General features: G+C 40.2%; 1 protein-coding gene across 3 annotated transcripts; it reads right to left on the bottom strand.

Annotated features, from left to right (window-relative positions):
- Nucleotides 1-1,167: 1,167 nt before the first annotated feature.
- LOC587845 (histone demethylase UTY) lies at nt 1,168-27,021 on the bottom strand. Of its 3 annotated transcripts, none has more exons than XM_011674629.2 (23): nt 26,889-27,021; nt 19,016-19,191; nt 17,589-17,623; nt 16,843-16,939; nt 15,592-15,817; nt 14,770-14,901; nt 13,957-14,085; nt 13,411-13,501; nt 12,865-13,071; nt 12,098-12,502; nt 11,402-11,581; nt 10,118-11,104; nt 9,609-9,857; nt 8,892-9,068; nt 8,246-8,380; nt 7,710-7,771; nt 7,074-7,151; nt 6,387-6,535; nt 5,991-6,105; nt 5,675-5,819; nt 4,817-5,128; nt 3,852-4,025; nt 1,168-3,297 (listed from the first exon to the last, which is right to left on the bottom strand). In XM_011674629.2, the coding sequence occupies exons 2-23, from the start codon at nt 19,107-19,109 to the stop codon at nt 3,274-3,276; spliced, it is 4,203 nt and encodes a 1,400-aa protein (XP_011672931.2). In that variant the 5' UTR covers nt 19,110-19,191; nt 26,889-27,021; the 3' UTR covers nt 1,168-3,273. The 3 variants fall into 3 exon arrangements, with proteins under 3 accessions (XP_011672931.2, XP_030838251.1, XP_011672930.2); XM_030982391.1 differs by lacking the exon at nt 26,889-27,021 and adding an exon at nt 22,580-23,249; XM_011674628.2 differs by lacking the exon at nt 26,889-27,021 and adding an exon at nt 22,580-23,249 and having other exon boundaries at nt 16,843-16,936.
- Nucleotides 27,022-27,382: the final 361 nt, after the last annotated feature.

Raw genomic sequence — 27,382 nt, 5'->3', positions numbered from 1 at the left:
GATGATGATGATGAAGATGATGATGATGATGAAGATGATGATGATGATGATGATGATGATGATGATGAAGATGATGATGATGATAATGATGATGGTGATGGTGATGATGATGATGATGATGATAATGGTAATGACATTGATGATGTTGATAATGAAGAAGATGAAGATGAAGATGAGGATGAGGATGATGATGATGGTGTTGAGAAAGATGAAATACAAATGGCTGGGGCTATTTCATGTTGACTTTTAACACAGAAAATGCTGCAGATTCCAAGCCCAATCACGAATGAGTATGACCTACCTAACTTTGCCTGTACGACACTAAAGGACTTCCAAGTCTCTATACATTCTGGGCCCTTTTTGGCCCAGCAATACATAATCTACACACTACAAAACCTTAAAGGAAAAAAATTGTTCCTTGGAGCAGCAAAATGAAAACACAGAACAACATGTCATTTGTTTCAAATTCCCTGAGACAAGCAAGAAACAAAACTAGAAATCACATGACCAATCACATGACACTATCACATGACAGGGCATTACGACGACTACAAACATAATTGCATGTGATGAACCTTTAAAACAAACTTCATAGTCACGTTCAACACCACTCATTCACTATCTTATCATATTTCTACTGTCTGAATAAACTTGCTACAGCAGACAAGTTGTCATTTCGACTGCAGAAACATCAACTGGGTATTTCCCCTACCAGGGGAATATCTTTCTCAAAATACACAGAATCTTCTAAACATTCATGAGAAGATATAACAAAGGGCACATGAACTCTGCGCCCCCTGACAAAGAAAACAAAAAATAGTGACATAGACACAGAAAATCATTTACATTTTTTTTTCTCTGTACAGCAAAATTGTCTAATCTTGTCCTTACCCAATTTGTACAAATTACAAAACACGATCAACAAATTTTTCTCCCACCACATCACGAAAATAAAATTACAAAAATTGCACTCAAATTGGTTACTATCGATGCACGTTCTCCTCTTTGTAAGCACGCCTCTGTGCGAGGGAAAATTAATCCTGCTCTTCTTACGAGTCCTTGTTGATTTCATAGATGAAAGTAAGCTGCCCATTTCATAGCATTCGGTCAATGACTAGAGCTGAGAAAATAGCTGCCAGCATAGCCGCCAGATTTCCCTTTTTTTTTAAATTCTCTCTCCTCCTCTCTCCCAAATCAGCCTGATCGACGATACGTCCTCACATTCACTCTAGATGATGATCATCTTCTGCCTTTGCCTCGGAATAAAACTGCGCTCGTCTTCACTTCATATTCCACGGTCTCCTTTGATGCAAATTCACATGTCCATTTTACACTTTAACCCTGGATAGCTGTTTCTTGAGATTTATTTGAGATGTGTCACAAAAAGAAACAACTAATCACTTACATATTAGACAACACATTGACAACATGTGACCTTTGACCTATACATATGACCTTGCTAAGGATGTGCCCTAGGAACAGCTAGAGGAGGAGGACTCCTGAAACCTCTCATGCAAGATTACAAACATAGAGTGGAATGTGTATGAGTCTCTCCTTTTTTAATGAAATCAAAACCATATTGGAGACGCATATGTGCACCTCCTATAATAAGTAGTTTTGTTGGTTCTGGAAGCCAGCTACTTCCCCAAGATAACAATGTCCCGGAAATATTAAGACTGGGAAAATCTGGAGAAACAGTCAACAGGGACTCCTCGGAAAGAAATTCATGAGAAGGAAATTTGGAGGGAAGTGCACGTTCATTAACTCCCTCTTGCTTTTAGAAGAAATGAAGGAGTGTGATTTCCAAATTGGTCTAGATTTTGGCAAATCCTTTTTCTGTTTGAATAAAATAAAATGGTTGAATTTCTGAATGTCTATTTATTATTAATAATTAGATTTCTGAGCAAACTCTTTCAACAGCCTGCAGTAAACTGAACGGGGAAACTCATCAATATTTTCAAGAAAATGATACCTTCCGATGCAAGGAGGAGAATACACCTCATCCTCACAAAAGAAATACTTTTTTGGGGAAGTACTTGGCTTCACAGAACAGTGTCTTATTGCTTCTGAATGGTACTCTACACTTGAATGGTGTCTGACATTACAGTTACTACAGAAGGGGCAAGCATTCTGTCCCCTATTAAACATACATGTACCAGTAAACTTTATCATCTGGAGTTGCAGCATGATGCAAAGAGATTTCATGAGAGGTACAGTTTAACATTTTAGAGCTAAGACAAAAGAATAAATCTTAATCATTTGAAAACCAAGAAAACTATATATCAATATGATAATTATATTTGAATGTAATCACAACAATACCGTTCTCCATGCTTTTTGTAATTTCAACTAGCAAACAAAGAAGAACAAATAATTTTTGTCTTTTTCTTTCTTTCTTTTTCTGCTTTTCACACGTAAAAAATAAAAACTTGAGAATAATAATAACAATAAAGATGATTAGTGTTAAACTGTACCTCTATGTAGTATTTCCAACACCTCCTTCAAAGAGAGTACAATACTAGATGTATTAGAATCTAATGAGTGTCAGTATCCATAAGAACCCGGACTAAAAGTTAACTTGCCCCACAACAGTACAACATTAAAGAATCTACCATTAGACATAGCATCATCTTGCATAGATCAAACCATTGATAAAAGAGAGGTGAGCTGTCCACGTTACTTGTCATGGAAACACAAAACTTACGACCACACATTAGTAAGTACAGAACATGCCTTCACTGATGGCAGACGCGAGTGTACAGTTTGTCATTACCGACAATTGAGTAAAAAGATTGTATAAAAGAAGAACTATATTATTACAGGTCTTGGCCAAATGTTGATTGGGGGGGGGGGGGTGTCATCAGACCTCACAAATATTCATTCATATGAATTCATGATGGTTCAAAGAAGGTTGATATCATGGAGTAGGCATTGTTTGAACATTCACACGATTCCATCATCGTCGACAGCATCCGACACAGAAGACGATGCCTGAAGATTGAAGTAGAGACTACACAAAGCTCGGACCGGGATGGGATGCTCTATTCTAAAGATGGACCCTCAATGATTACACTCCTGGGTCCGGAGAAAAGGGAACAGAAATTGGAGTTGGGTTGGGTGATTCAAAGAACACAGGGTGTCTGGCAGCATGTTGAGTGATTTCTCCTCTCCTCTCCTCCATCGTAAGATGCCCTCCCGTGGGCCGTCTCCCGTTGCCATGGAGACCTAGCGCTCCGGATGGGTTGGGCAGCTCCCAAGCTGCTCCATTAGTTGTCATGATCTCTGAGACTCAGATTCCTGCAGAAAGGACAGGCATGAAAATAATTTGTGAGGTTTCTCGTATCATAGAAGAAATGCCCCATTAAAGGCATCGTTTAACAATATTAAATCTGAGATGCATGGCCCTACGTGCTATCAGTGTTTGTGATATGGTGTAATATGGAAGCCCCCAAAAAAAATCGCTTCAAAATGATCAAGAAGTGCCTCAAAAAAAGTAAAAATCTTTGAGTGACCGGTTTTACCATACTCATTTTCCCCAATAGATCATTCCAAAACATTGCAGTATTCATAAATTGAATAATCCTTACACTAAAGATATTATAAGTCTAAAACTGAATAGGCAATCTACTTATTTCGGGAGAGTTGTGTAGTATTATTGAAATTTTAAAAACTTCATATTACTTTCCAGCTGAACAGAAAATTGATGTGTAAAGATCCCCTGCAAAAAACTAGTACCAACATCAAACATTAATAAATAAATTAATAAACTGTCAATAAACTGTCAAATTGCTTCATGAAGCTTCAATCATTTGTATGAAGCTTAAATTTTTGTGAATGAATATTCAATTTACCTCCTTGTCTTGGAGTTGAAGGTTGTCGTAGATTTCCATGAGCTCGCTTTGTTTGTATTGCTCTAAGATGACGAAGCCCTCTAGAGTTGGACTGGCCTTGCGAGCGCAGTCCTGGCAGTGCACCTCATACTTCTTGTCTTTCTCCGTAGTGAACAGAATGTCAAACACCTCAACCTAGAGAAGCAATGAGAGGGAGAGATGTAAACAGATCATACTATTGGATACTTGTATAGTGCTCCTATCAAACTTAGGTGGAGATCCAGGCACTCCGACATTACCTCGGCTCTTGTAAGGGGTCCAATTTCAGTGCTTATAGCATTCAAGCGATTCCTTCTTGCCAACCAGGTACCCATTAAACACCCTGGTGGAGAAAGGTAAATGTAGTATTGGATACCGGTACTTGTATAGTGCTCATATCATACTTGAAAAGAAATCCGGCACTCTGACATTACCCCAGCTCTTGCCAGGGGTCCAATTTCAGTACTTGTAGCAATCAAGTAATTCCTTCCTACTGAGTACCATGAAGTGGTGGGGGAAGGCCAATGTATACTCATGTCTTGCCAAAGGACATTGGTGCTGTGACAGGGCTTGAACAAATGGTCTTCGCATTTTTTGATAAAGTATTTCAACCCTGACTATTGAATTGAATTGAATTTGAATTGAATTGAATTGAATTGAATTGAATTGAATTGAATTGAATTGAATTGAATTGAATTGAATTTATTCAAGATAAGCAGGGTTAATTCATGAGAGTTGTAGAGGCATATAAGAAATATATCAAATTCTTTACAAGAAGAAGGAAAAGAAGAGTTGGAACTGGACCGAGGACAGAAAGACAAGGATGGGAGAAAGAAGATGGATCTTTTACAATACTTCTCCCATCAATAACAATGCATCTGCAAGAAATTTGGAGCAGCGGCAATACTAGATAATTGAAGATACCAAACACCAAACAAGACCCTTACCTCACAGTTGGTGCAGTAATGGGCCGCCTCGTTCTTGGCCCTGCCGTGCCAGTGGACCTCGATACCCATGTCCTTCAGATACTCCTTGGTCATCTGGATGTACTTGAGTGACCTGAGCAGGCAATACTTGACCATCTCGAAGTAGCGCGGCTCCGAGACGCGGACGTTGCGGGCTATATTCCATGTGAGATGGATCATGGGAACAATGGACTTGTATTGTTGGAGCTTGTTCCACTCGTACCGCTCCACAGCCATCCGGTACTGGTGCGTCATAAGCGGGCCGACATTCCATGCGATGTTATTGCACCAGCCCTGTTCATTCAAACCACAAAGAAGTAGGTTAAATAAAGGAAAGCCCACTTCGATATTCAATTGATTTGGATCAAGGCAGAAAAATGAGAGGAACAGATCGGTGAAAGTTTTTGAAAAATCCTATAAAGAATAACAAAGTTATGAATTTCAAAATGTGTAAACGATCACACACAAATTGGCAACCATGAGACGAATCTTACAAAGCACTTCTGTCATTTAAAGGGGTTGTAAAACGCATATGTGCAACAATTATATTAAGGGTGCAGGGATAATCACATTTTTCCTTCAGAGAAAGAACCATTAATTGTAGCTTAATTTCAGGGTGAGTCCCTGAGGTATTTGGTCATTTTGATAACATATTGTAGGTGTGATTTACTGATGAGAAGCCTGGGCCCCTTTTCACAAAACTTGTCATCAGTGACAAATGACAGTTTTTGTTATAAGCTACTGAAATCCTTGGTTCTGATTGGTTATCAGCAGATTTGTCACTGATATTTGTCATTTGTCATTGAAAAAAGGCTTTGTGAAACACCCCCCTGGACTTACCACTGCCTGGACCCAATGGACTGTCCCTGAGTTGACCCAGACCAGGTCACCGGGTCTCTGGATGAACCGGTACACAGGGATGTCCTCTTCGTACAAATCCTCTAGGACAGGCCACCACGAGCCCTTCAAGAAATTGATGTTAGCCCTGCAACAAGATCAAACATTGGTCGATTTATTTTTAACACTTGTTACCCAATGTTTTTTTCAGGGTTGAATCGGTAGAAAAACACACAAGTGCTACCACAATCTATACTTCAAGTAGACACTACCATAACCTTTTAGATTTTGTTTGGTAAAATGGAAAGAGTTTTAATACCTTTCACAGAGGTTGTAGATGGAGCCCCAGTAAGAGGCGGGCGTGGCAAACCATTCGCAGTCTCCTGGTCCAATGTTTACGTTGACTGAACAGAAGTTGTTATTCTCTTGGTGACCTATGTATGAGAAGAGACAGTTATTTGTTAGGCACGTCTTGACGTTATAATGGCATTCTTGATTTATAGAGCATTGCAAGCACTAGCATGACAATTTTTTTATTATCATAATCCAACGTCTTCAAATTCATTATCACCACTACCATCATCATTATACTACCATTATCGTCACTACCATCATCATCTTCATCACCATCATCATCACCACTATCATTATCAACCCCACCACCACCACCACCATCACCATCACCACCACCCCCATCCAAGGCAACCATCCTCACCTGGTGTTCTACTCCCTGGTACCTTCATGTAGAGTTGTACGGTGTTCATGCCTAGGATGGTGAAGTCTATGTGGCTCAGCATATTTCCTGCTGATACCACTCTCGTGAAGGATGGGAGTTTGGTCAGCTCCTGGAGCTGTTTCTTCCATCTTTACAAAAAGGAACAAAAAAATTATCACAAATTATCACATGAATCAACCTCACTATGTAAATCTATTTGACTTCTAAATCGTATATTTGGTATGAGGTCGAGTGTATATTAAAGTCACAAAACTATGATCTATGTGGCACAGAGTATGAATCCTTGCCATAGCACTAATACCCTTTGGAAAGACATTATTCTATAATCGCCACAATCTACCCAGTTGAGGTAAATGATTATCTGGTAAAAACAAATTTCTTGAATGATTAAGTGCCTTATTAGGCTAGTTTAGCTAAAACCAGGGGAATATTATTATGCTCCGTGAAATAGAGTGCTTAAATGGGGATACCCCAAAAATGGTAAACTGAAGAAGAAAAAAAATATCAGGAAATCTTTCAGGAGGAAAAATTCAACTAGCGAAAGGTCTAATAAGATGTAGCATTTTCAATTTCATTGCTGATATTACAAATCAGCTCAAAATACAAGTACACAACAAGTAGTTTCATGGGGATAAGAACTGTAACAAATGGAAGAACAAGACTTACTTCCTCTCGTCAGACAGATCCACGTTGGTCCCGAACTTGAGCATTTTGAATTCTCTCCCACCAGAATGCTTCTTTTTTCTGATTGTTAAATGAGAAGAAAGGGCAAAAGATAAATTTTGTGAAGATTAATCTCTCAACATACATTCATTATTGTCTATCTTTCTTCCCTTTGCTTGAGCACATACTTTTCAACAGCTAATTTTAGGAATATTTATGATGAATTGGTATTATCTCAGTGTACATTATCATCTGTTTTTGAGCAGAAGTAAACAGTTTTGGTCATCTGTAAAACAAATCTCCAAATATATAATCTGCTAAAAGCCGTAGCGTCAACTCTAACTTTCACCAGATGATTTGTTCATTTTAATTTGTTTTTACATGCTTTTTTTTTTTTAGAAGGGGGGGGGGAGATTTTTCTTTTTCTTTTTCTTTTTCATTTCAAGATAAAGGGAAGGAGATTAATCTCATCAGTATTATTAAAAAAAAATCTGAAAATAATTCACCCTCATTTCATCAATTTGCTTGAATTCACAAATTCTCCGGTTCCAGAATTTTCATTAATCGTCAACCTCTACTCAGCTATACAAGCCCTACATTAATGACTGTATTATAATGGTGACCACAACTGTCACTTACTTTTTTGATGTACTCGATGAGTCGCTATCTGAATTGTATTTCTGGTTCTTCTCTGCCTCTTCCTGTAAAATAAAAAATGAAAATGAAGAGATAAGAACTTGATGAATTTGGATGTCCAACATGATATGGATAGTATTTTGCCATGTACTAGCCCACATGAAGGCTAGTACTGCCATTATCAATACATAGCTCTTACAGCCTTCCAACGGGAAGCCAACAAAACAGTTTTTAAGTATCAATCCTCGAGTGTATGAAGTCTGCCACTCTCCAAATATCGTTGAAGAATTTCTAAAACTTCTTAATAGTTTGGCCAGGAGGGGTTAGACCTCCCTGCATGGTCGCTGACAAGTGATTATCTCATCAAATCAGCTCTCAATTAACATAAGAAAAAGGGTACCATGGGGAACCAATGGTCACCGATTAGGCATTGTTTGCTATATAGAGGGCGCAACTAGCTATAAGTAGTGCAGCGGGGCTTTAAAGACCCATGAAAAGATCCCTCGTAGCACAACTCCAGGAGACATTTCGCAACTTACCCTGAGTGATTCCTGGAAGGAGGAAGCCTGGTATTGGGCATACTTGGAGATGGTGGTGAAGGACCGACTGCTCTCACATCGCCAAACCCTCTTCAGACCTAGTGCATCCCAGTTCTCATCGGGAGGCTGCTGCCTCTGTAACAATTCAGAAAGACGGTAAAATGTGAACTGGCTATCAAGAGGAGTAACAAAATACAGTCTTAACCTGCTTTTTGTGATCACCTCTATAGATCAGAAAGACTACCTGTCTATAAAGATATATTTCTCTCATAAGCAGAGTTTCTCATTGAAACCGTGAGTAACAGAGCCTGTATATTAAGACCACTTACCAATATATTTTACTTTTCTTGGCTCCTTTGAGTGGTCTTTAAATAGATATTTCATTGTAGTACCTAAGCTGTCTGATGTTAAGACAAAAGTTTCTGTTTAAAACTGTAAAGATTGAGCAAACTGTAGAATACCACCCCAAGCTCTGGTACACTAGGGTTGGGGTCAGGCTCAGAGCCAAGGTAATGATTAGGATTAGGATTAAGGTTAGAGTTAGGGTTCCTTGTGAGGTGGGGTATTCTGCAACATTTGTTTGAATTTGGCTGGAATCCTGCCAACATTCACACGCCGTCACTACCGCTGCACAAAGAACACGTACCTGTGACCTGACCTCTACAGGATGGTCGCCGTGCGTCTCCACCAGCGTCTTGGTGGAGAAGAGACCCAAGTCCAGCTTGAGTGCGGCGGCCAGTCCCCGGATGACCGTGATGGGCTGATCTGCGGACATGCAATAGTCTGCAAGGGCTTGGGAGTAGGCCTCGGTCTTGTTTTGGACCTGTGGAAAGACGGGATAATCCTAATTAACTCTGTATTCCTTAAGGAGTGGAACCCTACAGTACACTGCCATATTGTTTGTAATACATCAATACTGTAAGTGTGAAAAGTCCACTGTTTGTTCCAATATGGCCATCCAAAACCACTAGAGAGTTCATTCCATTGTACAAGCAAGGATCATTCGGTTAACCTAGAATTACAATATAATTTGGGGAAGACATTAAGATGCTAAAAGCACCTCAGAAGCTCCCTTTCCCCACATAGAAGCCCCCCTTCCCCCAAATTAGGCCTCTACTTTGTTTTCTTTTTGACCCATGCAACATTGACTATAAAATATAAAATATAATCTTCATAAAAATATATGGAATAAGTTTCTTTAGGAACAGTGATTTCCAAAAGAACCAAGAGAGGCAAAACAAAAAATATATATCAAAGATCATCAAAAGGTTGAAGAAAAGGATGAAGATGAACTTGAAAATTATAGGCATCGATGATAAGAGAACCACATGGCAATATAATGACCACACTGAATAGTACTCACATAAACACTAGGAGTGGGCGGGTTCAGTTGATCCTTGGGGAGGGGTGGATACGGGATCTGGGGCGGGGCTGGAGGGGGCATCTTCTCCATCCAGATGCTGCTGTTGGCCAGGCCGTTGCGCCCCTTCAGCTTGCGGCACTCCTCCAGGATCTTGGCGGAGTTGACGTAAATGGAGAGGGATGACGGAGATGGGGCGGACGTCAGGGACTTGACGGTGGCAGAGTTGAGAGAAGTGTTCACATTTAGGACCTGTCGATGGGAAGGAAAGCAATTATACATAAAACTTATACCTGGTATAGATTTTTACTGATATTCAGTCTGCAGTCGCAGTCTCTTTTACAAACTACTGTAATTCCTGGACATTTATATCCAAACGTTATCGTTCACCTAACCTAAAAGCCAACTGCAACAAAATTCTACAACAAAATTCTACAACATGGATGAACTAAAAAACCTTGAGAAAACATGACTGAAGGAAGAGTTGGAAGACCACGGTAGTAGCAGCCTACCTGATCAAAGTGGTTGTCAGAGACATGGTTCTGTTGCAGAACCTCTCCATCCTCGACTCGTTGCCTGTTACCCTGTGTGTCTTGAAGATCACTGGAAAGCTCTGATGAACACCGAAGTCCATCCAACAAGGACGTGCTATTTGTTGTCCCGGCCGCTTGCTTCTCAGCGAGAGCCGACTGGAATGATGCTTGAAACTGGTTTGGCGTGGAAACAGGAAGCGGCGTCTTAAACACATTGTCTTTCGTGCCGTCCACACTTGTTGGCAACCCACTCGCAGCACTACTCACGCCACAAGGCATGTCTAGGTTTGTCCTGTTTTGAGCATGGCTCGGTAAAGAATGAGCAGTCCGATTTGTCGGGGATGACCCGTACGCGGAAGAGGTCGCAGGCTTGTTGGCAGGATCTCCCTGCGAGAGCTGCGCGAGCATGTTGTCAGCAATTTCCTGCGGCGACATGAGGTTCGGTCTCATTTCCGATGCACCAGTTCTGGATTTAAACTCCTTGAGTTTGTGGCTCATGTCAAGGTTCTGAGGGGCGACCACATTTGGAGCAGGAAAATCCAGCATGTTCTGCGAGGCAGGGGAACTCCCCACATGACGAGGGCTCATTGAATTTGAGGACACAGGGGAAAGTAACCCCTTAGGGGTATGCAGTGGAGAGGACACTCCTGATAAAGATACCTGTGATGTCCCTGAATGCATGGGGCTGCCGAGGAGCTGGTTATTGAACAGACCATGGGACATCTCCTGAGGTTGCTGCGATTTCTGCAAATGGAAAAAGTCTGGCGAGACGGACTGCAGGACGTTCACATCCTGGTGCTGTTGGGCAAGCGCATTAAGCCCCTGGCTACCACCGTGTTGCTGCTGCTGTTGCTGATGCTGCTGCAACAAACTGGCAACTGTGCTCGAGGCATTTCCGGGCTGTGTCGTCATGTTTGGGATACCGTTTCCCATGGAATTCACTGAGCCCGGCAAGGTGTTGATACTCTGCAAATTGATAATGAAACAAGAAAGTGAGAAATATTTTTAGCATGATTAATAATAAGCACATTAAGGACATATTCTAGAATAAAAAATAATAACATGTATTTTGTATATGTATTCATGAGTAAAGTTCTTTACAAATTAGAATGTTCAACATCAACAGGACATAGGCAGAACTTTTAGAAGTTTTACATCTATCATTTTATTTGTTTATCTCTTTGTTTTTATGTTTTCAAAACAATATTGAATCTACTTTATGCCAATCACATCACAGAGAATGTCTTCTCCGGCTATACTTACAGTCTGGTTGATAAGGCTACTGACGGATTGGGCTGCTGTGGTGATGTGGGGATCCCCTGGTGTGAGCCCATGCAGCATGGTTGAGGTGGGTGTGCCAGCGGGTGGACCACCCTGGTGGGGGAGCGAGGGGGATTGCGAGAGCGGTAGCTGATGCCTCTGGATCTGTTGGATCTTCAGCATCTGGGAATAGGTGAACAAGTCAAATTAGTATTATCCATTGCAGCCGTGATGATAAAATAAACTAACAAACCATGGGAGTGTTTTTCACAAAGATCGACTTTAAGTTGGATTTACTCTAGCAGGCCACTCATGCCACTGTTTGCTCTCACTGCTTACTGGCATTGGTCTCTCAAGGGAAGTACAAATTATGGCCACAAATCTACAGAATTTACAATATTTTGATAGTTCATTATTGATGGAAAAATTATAAATGCCATTCTACCTCCTAGTACAAGAGTCACTATTTTCCTACAATTTAAACAAAACTGTTTAGTGTAATGTCCTTTCGCAAAGGTCAGGTGAAGCTCTTACTAAAAAACAAAGGCACCTTTCTTAGCTAAAGCTACGGTCACAAAGGTTCGTACGAATCTCCCTATTTTTCCATCGTCTTCCCGAATATCCATTGTCTGAAAATCGTTTGTACGGTGTTCGTAGCAGTTCGTAATGGCATTTGTGACCGAGGCTAAAGCTACATACCTGCTGCTGATGTTGCTGCATCATCCAGAAATTATGTTGGAACTGCTGCAGGACTATCTGCTGCTCCGGGGTGAGGCTTCCCTGGTTCTGCTGCAGCTGATGCATCAATTGGATCTGCTGTGCTGTCAGGTAGAACGAGGGTGTCGAGACCTGCTGCTGCTGCTGCTGCTGCTGGTTCACCGAAGGCTGTGGCTGTTGCATCCCACTGCTGCCATCCCGTATTGGTTCGGGTGTGCTCCTGGCGCTGTTGGGCAGGCCGGGAAGGGTTCCTTGACCCGTCGACTGCAATGGCTGTGGTTGCTGAGGTGTCGCCAGGCTGCCTGCTTGCTGCTGTTGCTGTTGCTGCTCTCGTTGCTGCTGCTGCAGTTGTTGTTGTTGCAGCAGTTCAGCGACGGAGGTGGAAGACTGATATATATTGAACAAGAAATATAAGGAAAGCATGTCAAGTTATTTAGAGTGTACTCACCAAAGGCATAATCAAAGATACGGAAGAGCAAGAAGTAAAATCATTGTACTTGACATTCATCTCACACTACTACTCAGTTGATGTGGGGTAAAAAGTTGTACATTCGCTGGTATGGAAAGACATAAACTATCAGCACAAAACTTTCTGATACCCATGTCAAACCTTGGGGACTGACAAGATACCAACAGAAAATTACATTTGCTTTAATGGCCAAGACCCACTCAGTTAGGAGTCTCTTTGACGGTGTGGCCGAGGAATAGTTATATTCCCTATATATGAAGAAGAAAAAAGGACTACATACCCGAGGTTTTTTCTTGCTGTTTGAGTTTTTCCTGCGCTTGCTTGGGTTGCCTGGCTGGGCGTTGACCTGAGCTTGAGAGGATGGGGTGCTGTTGGGTTGGCCAGCGGTGCCAGGAAGGGTGGCACCGAACTGGCTGTTTGCACCGTGACCCGGGTACGGGGGAGGGGGCATCATTTTGGTGCCTCCAGCAGGATGCAGCAAACGGGCCTGCAAGAAACATAGGCAACACATATTCTTACTCGTCTACTGATAAGATCAAATTGTGCTTCAGGATGTTGTAATGCCTATCTGCCTGTGGACACCACCAACAGAGTTAAAGGCCTACCGATATATTTTACCTTAAAATCTTACCAAAATGCCTTCCATACTGGCAAACAAATTTATGGTACAAATAGAATAGATTCATTATTATTATTATTTTTGTAATCATTGTTAAGTGAGGAATATTTATATTTTAAATAGAAATTGACGCTGATGTATTGAGTTATAACACGTAAATACTGAAGATTTGTTACATTGGAGAGGATGAATGGAAGGGTTTATTACCTGTTGAATGGCAAGGTTGCCTTGTCTAGAGGTAAGCTCAGCTGGAATAGGAAGACTCCATGCCTCCTCTATACTAGGCAGTGTCTTACTTCTGTCATGTGGGAAGAGAAAGAGAGTTATCAAAAATAATATCGCTAGTGACATTCATTTGTCTTGCAACGTTAGGTGATCAAATAATTCGATCAAAGAGAGATATAGTTATATATTTTTGTTTTTACACAGACACACAAACAAACAGGCACACACACAAGTGTAGATCCTTATTCACAGCACCCTACTGGAGACCCACGTCAAACACAAGCTCATCTCAACAAATATAATAGAGCACTTTAAGCCCCACCACTGCACTAGTTTGGCCAGGAGGGTTTAGACCTCCCTGCATGGTCACTAACAGGTTATTACCTCATCAAATAAGCTCTCAATTAACATAAGAAAAAGAGGATCATGGGGGACCAATGGTCACCAATTAGGAATTCTTTGCTATATACAGGGCGCAAGGAGCTATAAGTAGTGCAGTGGGGCATTAAATAAAGATGTGGAACTTACTTGTTTTGCATATTAGGATGATGCATGCTGTTGACCTGAGCCTGCAGGAGTTTAATCCGCTTGGAGAGTGCTGCTGCCACTGCTACCTTGGAGCTCTTGGAAGCGTTGATGTAACACGTCAGGGCATCCCTGAAAACACACCAATCAAAGGCACCGATTAAATATTGCAACAAATTTAAACTCCTTCCAGATGTTTATTGTACATTAATTCTGTAATAACTGCCAAAAACTTTGTCACACAGGTACCCTAAGCCTGACACTAACCCAAAAGCAAATACACTGTACTGATGCAGGTTGGGGTCTTCTGCACTTAATCCTAATCAGAATTGGGGAAGACAAATCGCAAGTTCCAGAGTATTTGAAAATTGAATTGTATCATTGTCTTCACACTTTAATCTAATCCTGTGTTCTGTAAGGGCGCCCCCAACAAACAAAAATTGTAGTCAGCACATATAATAGCTACAGATTTTAACGGTTGTTAAATTCATTATATTTTACATGTAATTGTTATTTGTTTTACTTGTTATTATAGCTTAATTTTTTATATTTGATTAATTGGTCAGCCGCATATAAGGATCACGTCCTTTCAGGCTGCTACCAGCATTAGCAATTTCCTTTGTATTATTTTTATGTTTTGGAATTGTGTGAAACTTTGTATACTGCTTTTGTTTTACCCTGTATGTTTTTTATTGCTTGGCAAAATAAATTGAATTGAAATTGAATTGAATAATTCTTTAGCATATCTCAAGATGGAAATCAATATTAATCGTAGGGTTATTCTTTTGAGGGGAAACATTGTGGAGTGTGTCTGACCTGGGTTGATTGCAGGCCTCGTATAGGATGCCCAGATCGGTCCACGCTGCAGTGTGGGACTTGTCTAGCTGCACGGCACAGATGTAGGCCTGCAGTGCATCCATAGGCTGGTTCTGCTGCTGGTATAAGACACTGAGACGGAAGAGGAAAATAAGAGAACAAATTTTTTTAAATATATTGAAGAAAAATATGCTTCCAGTGGGAATCTGATGTAATACTCCAGGATGTACGACACATTCTCCACCAACCGTTGCTTTGTGTTCACCTACCTACACAAATCTAATTTCAACACAAAGACCAAACGTTATAAACCCTAACCCTAACTCTAAACCTAACCTATTTTTTAAATGCCATCCTAATCATAGATCTCTAACGAAGTAAGGCCTGAACAAATTTTCACTGGCGCAAAAGATGGATCACTTCCAAGGAACACCATTTGAATCAGGTTCTTTGAGCAGATTTAACTCATAGATGGAATTATTTAAATATCTTTTATGTGTTTTTGACCGTGGAATGAATCTTTTTTTTTTTAAACTCATTTATTTGCGGAAGCACTCAAATGCTACATGGAGTTAACGTCTTACCCCCTAAACATAGCCCTACTCCCTTCCCCATTCAGAGCATATGAACCTAAGCTATAGAGCACAGGGTGTCTATATTGGCCTCCTATTTATGGAGTGGCGGTAGGGACAAAGGCATCATGCACCTTCTTGGTTAACAAAAAAAAACCTGAACAGAGCATGCTCCCGCCCCCCCCCCCCCAGACATATTTGATCTAAATTGCCCCCTTCCCTATTCTCCTTGAAAATCCCTTGAACCTACCCTATTGAGCACCAGGTGTCTGCATTGGCCTCTGACTTGTCTATGGAGTGGCGATAGGAGACAAAGGCATCATGCACCTTGCCAATGTTGGAGTAGCAGCGGCCCAGGAGGTACCAGGACTGGCCGCTGTTGGGCTCAACTTCAAGGGACTTGAGGAGGTTCTGGATGGCCAGGGTTTCCCTGGAGGTCTTGTCACCAAGCTGGTCTGAGCTGTGGTACAGCCAACCTGCAAAGGGACAACAAATCAAGTCATTTCTTATAAATCTTATTAATGGTTCTATGATCAACCTATATATTCTTTTACCATTCAATATAAGTTGTTCTCAGCTTTCATATACTTCCTCTCAGAAAAAGGCATTCATATGTTGTTTTTAAGATTTGTTGTATTATTTGTCCACACTTTGGGATTATGGGAAACTGTTTTTAATTTTTTTTTAAATTTTCATTTATTCCGATTTATTTCTTCTCATGATCCTTTACTCCAGACTACCTACCTAGACGTACATGTACACTGTGGACTACCAACAAGCATAAGTGACCTTTCCGAGTGTGTTTTTTTCTTTCTGTTTTCTAAGGCGAAGAGCAACCTCTCATATTCATATACACAGCCACATGCATTTCTAAACAACAATTATCAATACTACTGTATCAAGGGCCTACACTTATCTATTCATACTGTGAATGTATATGACGAGGGTTCGACGTCAAACATCTTGTCTCCCGCATCTTCTATGTATTCAAATCATTTGCAAGCAACTGAAACTTCAGGTAAAAATAGATCTTTTCTTAGGAATCGCCATGAAAAGCCTTAATGTCTGATGGATATTTATGATTTAGTTTCTTTTTATACACCGGTTTGCATAGTTTGGCTCTTGTTATCAACATCATACATACATCGTATTGTATAACCTTTTCTACATTTGTAATCTTTGTACATAGATATAGTTGATTTTTTGTTGGTCTTTTTAATAACATTTGTGTATAATGATATTGTAAAACAGACAGTCTCTTGGCTAAAAGCAGGATAGTTTTTACACCGTGTTTAAATAAAGAAAACAAGGAAACATGCAAAATACACTAACAATAAACAATGAATATGAAGCCACACAAAGAGCAATCCTTTTCAGGGGACATTTCTACTATGATATTCCTCCAAACTGGAATAAGAAGGCTCACAAAATATTGACCATCTCTATCAGAACTCAACCTTCTCTACTCTTCCGTGCATTACAGGTATTATCAGTTACTCACCGAGTTGTCTGAATGTTGTCGCTTTCAGGCCTTCTGGTAGAGGGTCCTGAAGCAGGATGGCTTCGTACGATTCCTTGGCGTTCTTGTGTTTGTTCTGCTGGAGGAGACAAAACACAGAAGGAACTTATAAACGATGAAGCAAGGTGTCAACACCTAAAAGTTGGGTGTCAGCATTGTGTAACTAAATTGTGTTCAACACTTGGGTGTCAAATCTGGTTCTAACACCAAACAACTATGAGTAGGAGACATAACACAGAAGGAACTGAAAATTTGGTGTCGGCATCACTTGACTCACAAAGTGTTCAACACTCTGGTGTCAAATCTGGTGCTAAGACGCAGAAAGAACTTTGAGAAGGCAATGTGTCAAAAATTTGAACTTTGGTGAGTGCATTTGTCAAGTAAGGTGCGACCACCACATTCACCAAAGAAGCATTTTATAAAAGCACAGTCTCAGTCATTATTCTTTCTTTTTTATCATTATCCCCCTTGTATCCCATTACCACCTACCTACAAATGTATCTACATTCAAATCCCTTTTAATTCTTCACTATAATAAAGTACATACTTTTGCAAACAATTGCAAAGGTTTGCTAAATAAGTACTCATCCGAACGCAAAACATACCAGAATTTAAACTAGTTTTGAGAAATATTTATACCAGTAATAAAATTACATAAAATGAAATATGTGAATTAAATGAAAAATAAAAATTTATACGAAAGAAGAAATAAACAACAAGAAACTTACCTGCACCTCATTCAAGTGTGCTATATGAAATTTAACTGGAATGAAAACAGAAAAAGAAAAGAAAATTAAGATTACACACTTCTTCAAGTTTCCAATCACAAAAAGAGAACACTCCAAAATAGCATAGGATTTCTCTGGATCTATTTGGATAAAAATATGCTCAATCTTTGGTAGTGACCTTTGACATTTGTCTTCACAATGTTCATATTGGTACTCACTTTGGGTAAACATGTTCAATCCCTTCAAAGTTTGCCGTCATAAATAATCAAACGGTGGGAACTTCGCGAGAGCAAAAAAATAGACAGCTGCCTTCCAGAACCGAATCTGGTAGAATACTAGACATGTCATCCACCTGATCAATCAGAATACTTCATTTATTAATTTGACCATTGTGGAATATGACGCCAAATTATGCCATTGTCACATGCATTTAATAGATCATGAGCTAAGAATAGCCCTACTACGATGTCTACTTCCTCTGAGCTAAAGTTAGAAGAGCGATATAGTCGTCACTTCCATCCTATTTCCTTGTCCACCGGTAATGAGATCTCGTTAATGTTTGCTGATTTACCCACTCTCCTGTGTGATATCATTTCCAACGGTAGTCTTGCTATCTAGACCCTTATGCACTAGACTTGTAAATTCAGGTCAAATATATCTTTGTTAATGTTTAGTCTAGCCGAGATTGTAATACGGCAGTTTGTTCCTGTGAGTAGAAATCACATTTGCCCAATGCAGCAGGACTAGTGCACATAATGAAGGTTGCTACAATGTATGTGTCAGTTTTATCGGGTATCAAAATTGAGTCTGAAATAACAGACTAACACATACCAATCCAGTCAACAAGTCAGGATGGTGGGGGAATTCGGGGTATTCCCCTTTGTAGTGTAAGCATGGGCATTCCTTAGATCATATTCAAATGTGTATTCAGGCTCTATTAAGCACACAAACATACACACACTAGTGTCAGCTACAAAACAGGGTAATTACTAAAAAGGTTTTCGCACTTCATAGAAAATGAAATCCACCACTTTTCCATGATTTTCAAAAATAACACCATTTATATCATCAAGGATATCACACAAACTGGGAAAGTTACAACATCTTCAGCCCTGGGAGTGACAATTTCTTATTTTCATATATAACATGAATTTACATAATTTGTCCATGACTTTGGACAACTTTCCTTTTATTTCAAATTCAAGACTTGTTTTACTACCACCACCATTACCACCACCACCACCATCACTATCACCGTCACCATCATCATAATCACCACCATCAGCACCACTATCACCAACAACAACCCACCATCACCACCACCAATACCACCACCACCACCACCACCATCACCAGCGCCGCCACTACCACCACCACCAACACCACCAACACCACCAACTCACCATCACCATTACCAGTCGACTTACTTTGAGGTTTGGAGAGGGTGCAGGGGCTATTGTCGATCAAAGCCAACTGGTAATGCTTGAGACTTGAATCAAAGTCCGAGTTCACTTTGAACATGTGACCCAGGCGCAGATGTACCTCATTGGCTCGGCTGAACCCAGGATCAATGTAGAGGACCTGCTGGAAAGCTCGCACCGCCCTGAAAAATACAAGTGAATACAAGTTTAAATTAAAAATCCAAAATATGGAAGTAAAGTCCATTTCAAACATCATTCCAATACACATTTATACTCCAATCATATCGACAAACTGGCAACAATCTAAATTAAAAATGAAATTATCCCAAATGGCCAAGATTACGCTGGATTCAGTCTGAACAATTTTGTTAATGATATCATTTCAAATTAGCTTATTAATCCCTAATCAAACTGAGAGGACCAACACCAGACTAACAATAGACTGGATTGAATTACATTACCCCAAATGGCCAAAATTTTGTCAGTTTTTTGTTGATTTGCAGTTGGTTTGGCAATATGACTGGTGCTTTACAAGTCAAACAAGAAGATGCATTGCAATGTTATAGAACAAAGCCCTTAAAAAATACACAAAATAACATTTACTGATCAATATCACAACATTAAAAAGTGGACCAGTCTAGAAATGTAAATGTTAGTCCATTCACATACTCATCACAATCAGTCAACATCACTCTCTCTCTCTCTCTCTCTCTCTCTCTCTCTCTCTCTCTCTCTCTCTCTCTCTCTCTCTCTCTCGTCCTTTGGTATTGATTTCAAACTTTGGCTGAGCTCCAACCAAGCCGAAGCTACGTGCATTTCCCCCCCTCCCTCACTGCCACAAAGAAAAGACCCCTCAAAGAATGAGCACCTAGAATGACGTCACTGAGCAGCTAGCCGGAAGAACATGCCAGCGTTTCATTTACTTTCCTATCAGACCTGCCAGAACATTACACACGCATTCGACGACATTCAGTATTCATGTCTCAAAGTCCCTAATACAGACGTCACTTTCTGAATGAGTTTCTATTTTCGTCCATATAACAGAATCAAGTGCGCTCCTCAGTCAGCGGTAGTAATAGTAAGCATATTCTGCTGGCATGTTTTCAACTATGGTTACATGTATGAGCGAGCGTGGGCTGAGCTTTAATGACCAACTAGTCTTTCTTTCTCCACCTCAACGGCCAATTACCGTTGTTTACGCAGTGCACAAATTACATCTCCTTCATTTGTCAAAATTAATGAATCAAATTATTAATCTTGTAATGTATCAATGATATGTCACATGCTTTCTCTCTCTCTCTTCCTTATTTTTTTTTTTCTCTCTCTCTCTTTCTGCATTATCAGCATTATCTTGAAACACACATCTCTTAATCTGTGGCATCTGAAAATCCAGAAACAGCGTCTGCTACAACCTCCCTCCCTCGCACTGGGCGTGGGAGGAGAACCGACAGCAAGCGCATCTGGCCATGACCATGCAGTGGGCGACCCGCCTACTGCTAGGGAAATCCCCCTGCGTGACTCATATCCAAAGCGTGGAACCCATGACCATAACTACCATGGATTGGGTCGTTGTTCTGCCAACATAAATACAATCACTTGGTCATGGCTACTTATTTAGCATATGCCATCACAGTTATCTAATAGCATCTCAACATCTTAAGAGTACAAGATATTACAAAAAATATTATAGACTCCTGTGAAGCAACATTCCTCCTGTAATAACTTTTCATTATGGTGGGGTCGAGAGATCATATGCTGTCTATTCTGACACGTAACATAAAGCAACTTCTCATGAGTTTCCCACATTTTTCTGGCTATTCCATAAACTTTCAAGTGCCCCGAACAAACTAATATTCTTCTCATATATTCCATCCAGAATGATCAAGTTGCATGCATGCATGCAGAGACAGTGACAGAAACACTTGTATATGATAAACAAACAAAAACATAAATAATAATTCACTACTTTATACTTGTTATTATACAGATACAAAGCAAACATTTTAATATCTTTTTCAAGATCAGCCCTAATATTATGATTTTTTAAACCAACTTTGTTTTTCCTATACAACATTATATATGTCCTTGTCCATGTGGAAACATGAAGAGAAATGAAACACACACTTATTTTCTCCCTTCAAAACCAGCCCTAGTAGAGTCTTATCTCCTACTTCAAATCCCTAGTAACTTCACACCATGAATAGTTTCCCCTATCGTATTCATTAGTAGATTACCAACATATTGTATTTTGCTGATGTCGGCCAACGACTCCACAAGCTACGACTGGCTATTTACTTCCGCCCGGCTCCAGCGGAAGCAGCGAATGCAACATACCGCCGGCAAGGTTTTGTCACTCGATCCCCCAGAGATGGAGCAAAGCTTTGCCTTGAACTCCTTTCCGTCGACCTGTGGCTGATGCTTGTTACATCTATTGTGTCGTCATCTTGCTTTCATGTAACTTCCGGACGAAGAGTACCCCCCCTCCCCCTCCCACTTCAAGTGTTTTGATCAATGTTATTCCCTTTTTCTGAGAACAAAAACAGTGTCACTATCTGATAGCCCTCAATGGAGCAGTCTCTTTCTCTCTCAATCGCTCGCGGTCTCACTGTTTCTTTCATCTTTACGTCATTCTTTTCTTTTTTACTTGTTCTCATTTCCGGGCTCCTCTAGCTACATGTACATCAAACTTTTTCATCACCAATGATCTTATCTGTTCTCTCCTTGAGTCTGCATCATCTCCTCTCTCTCCCTCTCTCTCTTTCTCTCTTTCTCTGTTACTTCTCATTCTTTCTCATTTTTTCACTGCACATCTCTGTATATATAACATTTTGCCCTCTAAATCACATCTACCTAGCTAAGAATGATTTATTTCTTGACAGTCTGAATGAATGCATAAAATCTCTCCCCCCCCCCCCCCCCACACACACACACATACATCACATGATCAAACAATACCTTATCATAACCATCACTAAACAACAACATCTGGACTAGGTGACCAAAGATAAAAATCACGCATAGCCTCAATTTATAATCGGTATCATCACATACAATGTGCAACCCTACCAACTGCATCAAGGAAAGTGAGCCTTTTCTTCAGATGCTTGCGTGTACGTGTTTTTACTGCCATCAACAATGAATGGCCTGAATGGCCTCACAGCCTTCAAAAACAATTTCATAAAAATTTGAGTTCTAGACAATGAGAAAGCACTGCCACCAAAGATGTGATAATTGAGTGTTACATGTGTAATGCATACCCCAAGCAGTTGCACCAGAGATTTAGCTCATTTATCAGAAATATATTCATAGAATCAATAGGGATGTTAAGCCACTGACAAAACACATTCTATAACAACCTCATTGCAGGAAGCCGATAGAACATTTTAAACCTGCTTTAATGACCACCTGTACAGAAGACAACCTCTCTATAAAGACCACATTTTTGTTTCCCTTGAAAATGGATTTTCATTGAAACATGTACCAAAGAAACATGTACACAAAGACCACTTTTCTTGTCTCCCTTGAGCGGCCTTTATATACAGGTTACTACAGGCATCTTATCAAGCTCACCTGTCGTCTTCTTCAGAGTCGTAGCACTCTGACGAGTCGTCTTGGTGTTCGGAGGAAGACGACTCCTCCAACAGGCCATCTTCTCCGAAAGGAAAGTTAGCATTAGTCCAACTATAGTCATCTTCTTCCTCAAAGGACGAAGCCCTTCGCTTCATTTTAAACTTCTCCTCTCGAACCACGACAAAATAAATGTAAAATCCTCTTTTTTTGAGGGATCAGTCTTCCGTTTGCTCTGATGTCTTGTAAAGATTCTTATAAGATGCAACGAAGGATTCAAAGGCCATTAAGACCCATGATGAAATGTCTTGAAGAAACGGTGTCGTCTACTGAGACTTCCTTCAAATTGTCCTCGAAACAGAAGTCGGTGAGGAGATGCACGAGACTGTCACATAAGCCATATAAACATGAAGAAAGAAGGCTGTGCGAGAGATGGAACATGTGGATCACGGACGAACTTTGCGTTGGAAACTGGAATGGTAGTGGGTAGCAACAGACGCTCAGCTGTCAGGCAGACTGGAGTTGCAGACGGGTTTGTGGAAGAGAGGCAGCCAAACAGTGACTAATATACTGTACCCATGGAAGGCAGTGGAACGTTCAATGCCATACACACTTCTACACTTCCACACACGTGCACACACACACAAAGGTTCATACACACGCTCAGAATTACGCACACGCTCTCGTAGAGGCTCGTGAAGTTGATCTGAAGGACAGAGGCCGAGAGCGAGAGCGAGAGAAAGAGAGAGAGAGAGAGAGGATGGTGGTTGGAGAAAGAGAAAAAGAGATAGATGGAGAGAATCCACTTCCCCATGTGAGCGCTTGGCTCATAAATTATCTGTGACGTCGTTGGCTATGCTGTCACAGAGAGCGAGCACGTCATCCTTTCTCTACATTGAAGCGGGCGTACGTGACTAGCTGGCTTTATGCAACAAAGATAGCCTGCACATGCACAAAGCTACTTTCTCCATGGAAAAGGGAATCCCTCTTAATTATACATTTTTTTCTTTATTTCTCTGAATCTATGATTAATCAGTGGCTTTTCTTGCTAACAAATAGTATAAAATCCTCAAAAGATAACCTGTAGAAAAGAAAACATTTGTGAAGAAATTTTATGGCTCATGAATATTTCCTTATCTCAGACTTAGGAAGAAGCTCTACAACCGGTCGACACTTGACATGATTTATGTATCTAAAATAAAAACTTACATCATATGCCTTTATAACTTAGGTATCACTGGGCGTTATCATAAATCATTCACAGGTTCACATGCACTCCCCTTTCCCTTTCATTGAAGAAAACTACCAAGTCATGGCAAGGCTTAACACTAACTAACATGGGTCTTGCCCACGTCGCCACCCCCTTTATTTTCTTTTTGTTGCTGTTAAGATAAAAGTATGTTAACATATACATCATAATATATAGAAAATTCAAAGCCTCTGTATGGCAATTCTATGCTGTCTATATTATTTGTTTTCTCGAGCAATGTTTCACTTTCACACATGTATATAAACAACAACCTGTCTGTAAATACCTCTTTTATTGTTATCCATGAGCAGTCTTTATGTGTACATGTAGGTTTCACTGTAAAATGTTAATTCTGCTGCTATGGTATAGCCAATTAAAAGGTACAGTAACAACAAACAAAAGCCTTAGCGACCACCTGTGCAGAAAGGCCACCTGTGCAGAAAGACCACCTCTTTATAAGCCAATTCATAGATACTTCTGCGCATGGGCAGACAAGCGTCATTTATACAAAACTTATACAAGACAAATACTGGATCATACATGTTCATGAAAGTTATGAAATAGTTGTTATTCATTTATGTAACAAAGGTACATTCTACGATATACAAGTGGAGTTGATCTTTAAAGAGGGCAAACAAAGGGTACTCATGAAGTGCACTTTGGCAGTGATTATTCTACAATAAACAAAGTGTGACTTCTCCCTGTTTAAAAGATGTGGACATTTGGAGGTTCTTTGTTAACTGGTCTATAGACTATACTGACTACATTCTTTGTTTACTCGAGGGTTGCACAGCGTTTCAAATAAATATTTTCATGTCTCTCTTTTGGCTCGGGCAATCTTACAGGTTTCGAAGTAGTACAGAACATATAATAATAATATAATAATTAAATAATTTTAAATCATATAGTCTTTTTGAAATAGTTACACAACCATGGTATTATTACGTGCATGTTGTTATTTCATGAGGGGAAATAACACCACTGGCCAGACCGACCTTGTCCTGAGCCCCTGGTCACTGGTCAGTCTACAGAGTGACCAGTGACTTTAAGGTGACCTTATGAAGGGTCAGGTGGGGGTTGAGACAGGTGTAAGCAATAACCCAATTTATTTGTTCTACCCTGAGGCCACTAGGCAGGCAGGCATGCAAGGCAGACTGACTGACTGACTTGCTAGACATTCCTAATGCCCCAGACCAGTAATCCTTGGTCTTTGGACTAGTCTACCATGCACAGACTCTATGTTGACACTTTTGGAAACAATAACAGTGGAACTTGAGCTATACATACATACCTACACGTACATGTATTAGGAGAGGTTGACAATGGTTAAGCAAGAAATGGTTACTTTATACTACATTTCAATTACTTTATTCAGTAAATATCATTAATTTTCTAAGGGAGCGGGATCCATGAAGTAATCTTCCATGTACAGACACTGTTATAAGAACATGTCAAAGCACTAACTAGTACAGTAACAACTTACCATACAAGTTGCACCAGCACAAGCTTATTCAATAAAGCTTGTACTCTTGAATACATGTACTATGTAGCTGTACCGGTTAGAATTCCTGCAATATGTTACATGTGTATTTGCATGCATATCTCATTTGATAACAAAGAAAATAATCATTTAAATGCTTCATTTTCTACTTCGAAACTCCCAAATTTGTAGCAGAGTAATAGCTGAAGAGTACCAGACTCAGGTTACCTGGGAAACGTACCGGTAAGTAAATTTACCCCTGCTAACAAAGTTACATAGAGTTTAGAGTTTCTCTTAAACTAGGGAAGCAGTAAACATTCTGCATATATGGTAGTCCAATAGTCTCCTGCTTACTAAAGTTGCACACAGATTTCAAGTTTCTTTTAAAGGACATCTGTACTAGTTCGGCCAGAAGGGATTAGACGACCCAGGGAGGTCTCTGACAGGTTGCTATCTCAACAACTCAGCTCTCAATTAACATAAGAAAAAGAGGATCATGGGGGACCAACAGGCACCGATTGGGGAAGTTTTCTATATAGAGGGAGCAAGTACATGTAGCTACAAGTAGTACACTGGGGCTTTAAACCAGTGCAGCAGTAAACGTTCTGCTCAGTCTCACATAGGGTGTGGGCTAAGAGTGGGTGGTGCACATGATTCTTATTGGTCCCGCAAATGATAAACTTAAACAAGTTTAACAAGTTTTATCCGTCACATTTAAACTGATAAAAGTGCCACCCTAACCTATGACTAACACACAGTGTCAATAACAATTTAGCTGAAATCTACTATGTACACTAATGCATGTAGGTTACACTGCCCTATTATTTAGAGTCACTTGCTCACTGAAACATGAGTCTTTATCCATGCTGTTGGCCCACATATTGTTCAACTAATCTCACACTTCTTATCTATTCGCTGAACAATCAAGGACTTCCAGTATAATGGGTGGTAATATATAAACATGTGCAGGATTCTGTTATGAAAAATCTGATTGCAGCCCTAACTATTGCTGAAACTGAACGAACACTCAGAGCTTAGACCTGTAACATAATTAGTCTTACAGATTCAGTTACAGCCCCTACCCCCTTGCTTGTTACTTGTTACTTGTTGCAGTAATCACAATCGCAGATCCTTGGAACATATACCCGGATGTCAATCATGTCATGTGTATCCCAATGAAGGTGCCAAGGTGCAAAGTTTGTGTCGTCTCACATATACAATAAATACTATAAATATAAACATACCTTTTGAATGTTATGATATTAGCGCCTATGAACTTGAAATATATTCCTCCAGAGAGGTGTGATCCAGCGCTAGGTTTATACAAATGTAGTGTGAACTGGTAGACCATAACTTGGCCAAGTTTCAAAGTTCCAGCTTCCAACACAAAGAAAGTTTGAAGGACCACAAGTTCTACAACTCTATTTACACACAAGTGTGTTTCACATCTCTCCTCTGTATACCGGTACATGCATTGTACACTGCAGTGGTATTATACACATTGACCACGCACACGTGTGTGTACAAGAACAATTGAATCGGTCACAAAAGTTCAAACTTCTACTCTACATGTCTATACATACCCATTGGTTATTCCTGAATGTTCATATGAAATATAGTCAGATATTGTTCCAAAATGATTCCAGACACAAGATACAATCCAATGTACGTTTCCAGTCCACCTGGGTCAACAGGAAGCTTCAGAGGGGTGCAAAAACCACCCCCTTTGGGCTTGAGTACACTCCACCGGTAGTATGGGTGCGTAATTAGCCCCCCTGTCTGATTTGAATGTGCACCCCTATTGATCCCCCCTTGTGGTCTGCCAATGCCTGTTGTTTGGGATGGGTCACTCTACAAGAAAGGCACTGCAACAATAGAATGGAATTCAGACCCTCTAGTCTGCTCTTTCAGACCCTTGCTTGATTTGGGAAGTAGTAAAATATATATACCGGTGCTATACAAATAACAATGATATGGTTCATGAGAAATTGCATAGCAACATAGAAGCTGATTTTTACGATGATCTTTCAACGTATATCACATTCAAGTATAAATATACCGGTAGGGGTCAAAATAC

Source organism: Strongylocentrotus purpuratus, unplaced genomic scaffold, assembly GCF_000002235.5.
Source record: "Strongylocentrotus purpuratus isolate Spur 01 unplaced genomic scaffold, Spur_5.0 spur5_scaffold_12, whole genome shotgun sequence".
Taxonomy (NCBI): domain Eukaryota; kingdom Metazoa; phylum Echinodermata; class Echinoidea; order Camarodonta; family Strongylocentrotidae; genus Strongylocentrotus; species Strongylocentrotus purpuratus.
This window is presented reverse-complemented; position numbering and strand designations above follow the sequence as displayed.

Excerpts from the sequence above, each read along its gene's own strand:
- LOC587845 (XM_030982391.1), bottom strand. The coding sequence starts at position 22,734 with ATGAAGCGAAGGGCTTCGTCCTTTGAGGAAGAAGATGACTATAGTTGG. Across the intron at positions 16,940-17,588 it reads CACACTTGAATGAGGTGCAG|CAGAACAAACACAAGAACGC; the intron begins GTAAGTTTCTTG and ends TGTCTCCTCCAG. Across the intron at positions 5,129-5,674 it reads TCCATTGGGTCCAGGCAGTG|GGCTGGTGCAATAACATCGC; the intron begins GTAAGTCCAGGG and ends TTGAATGAACAG.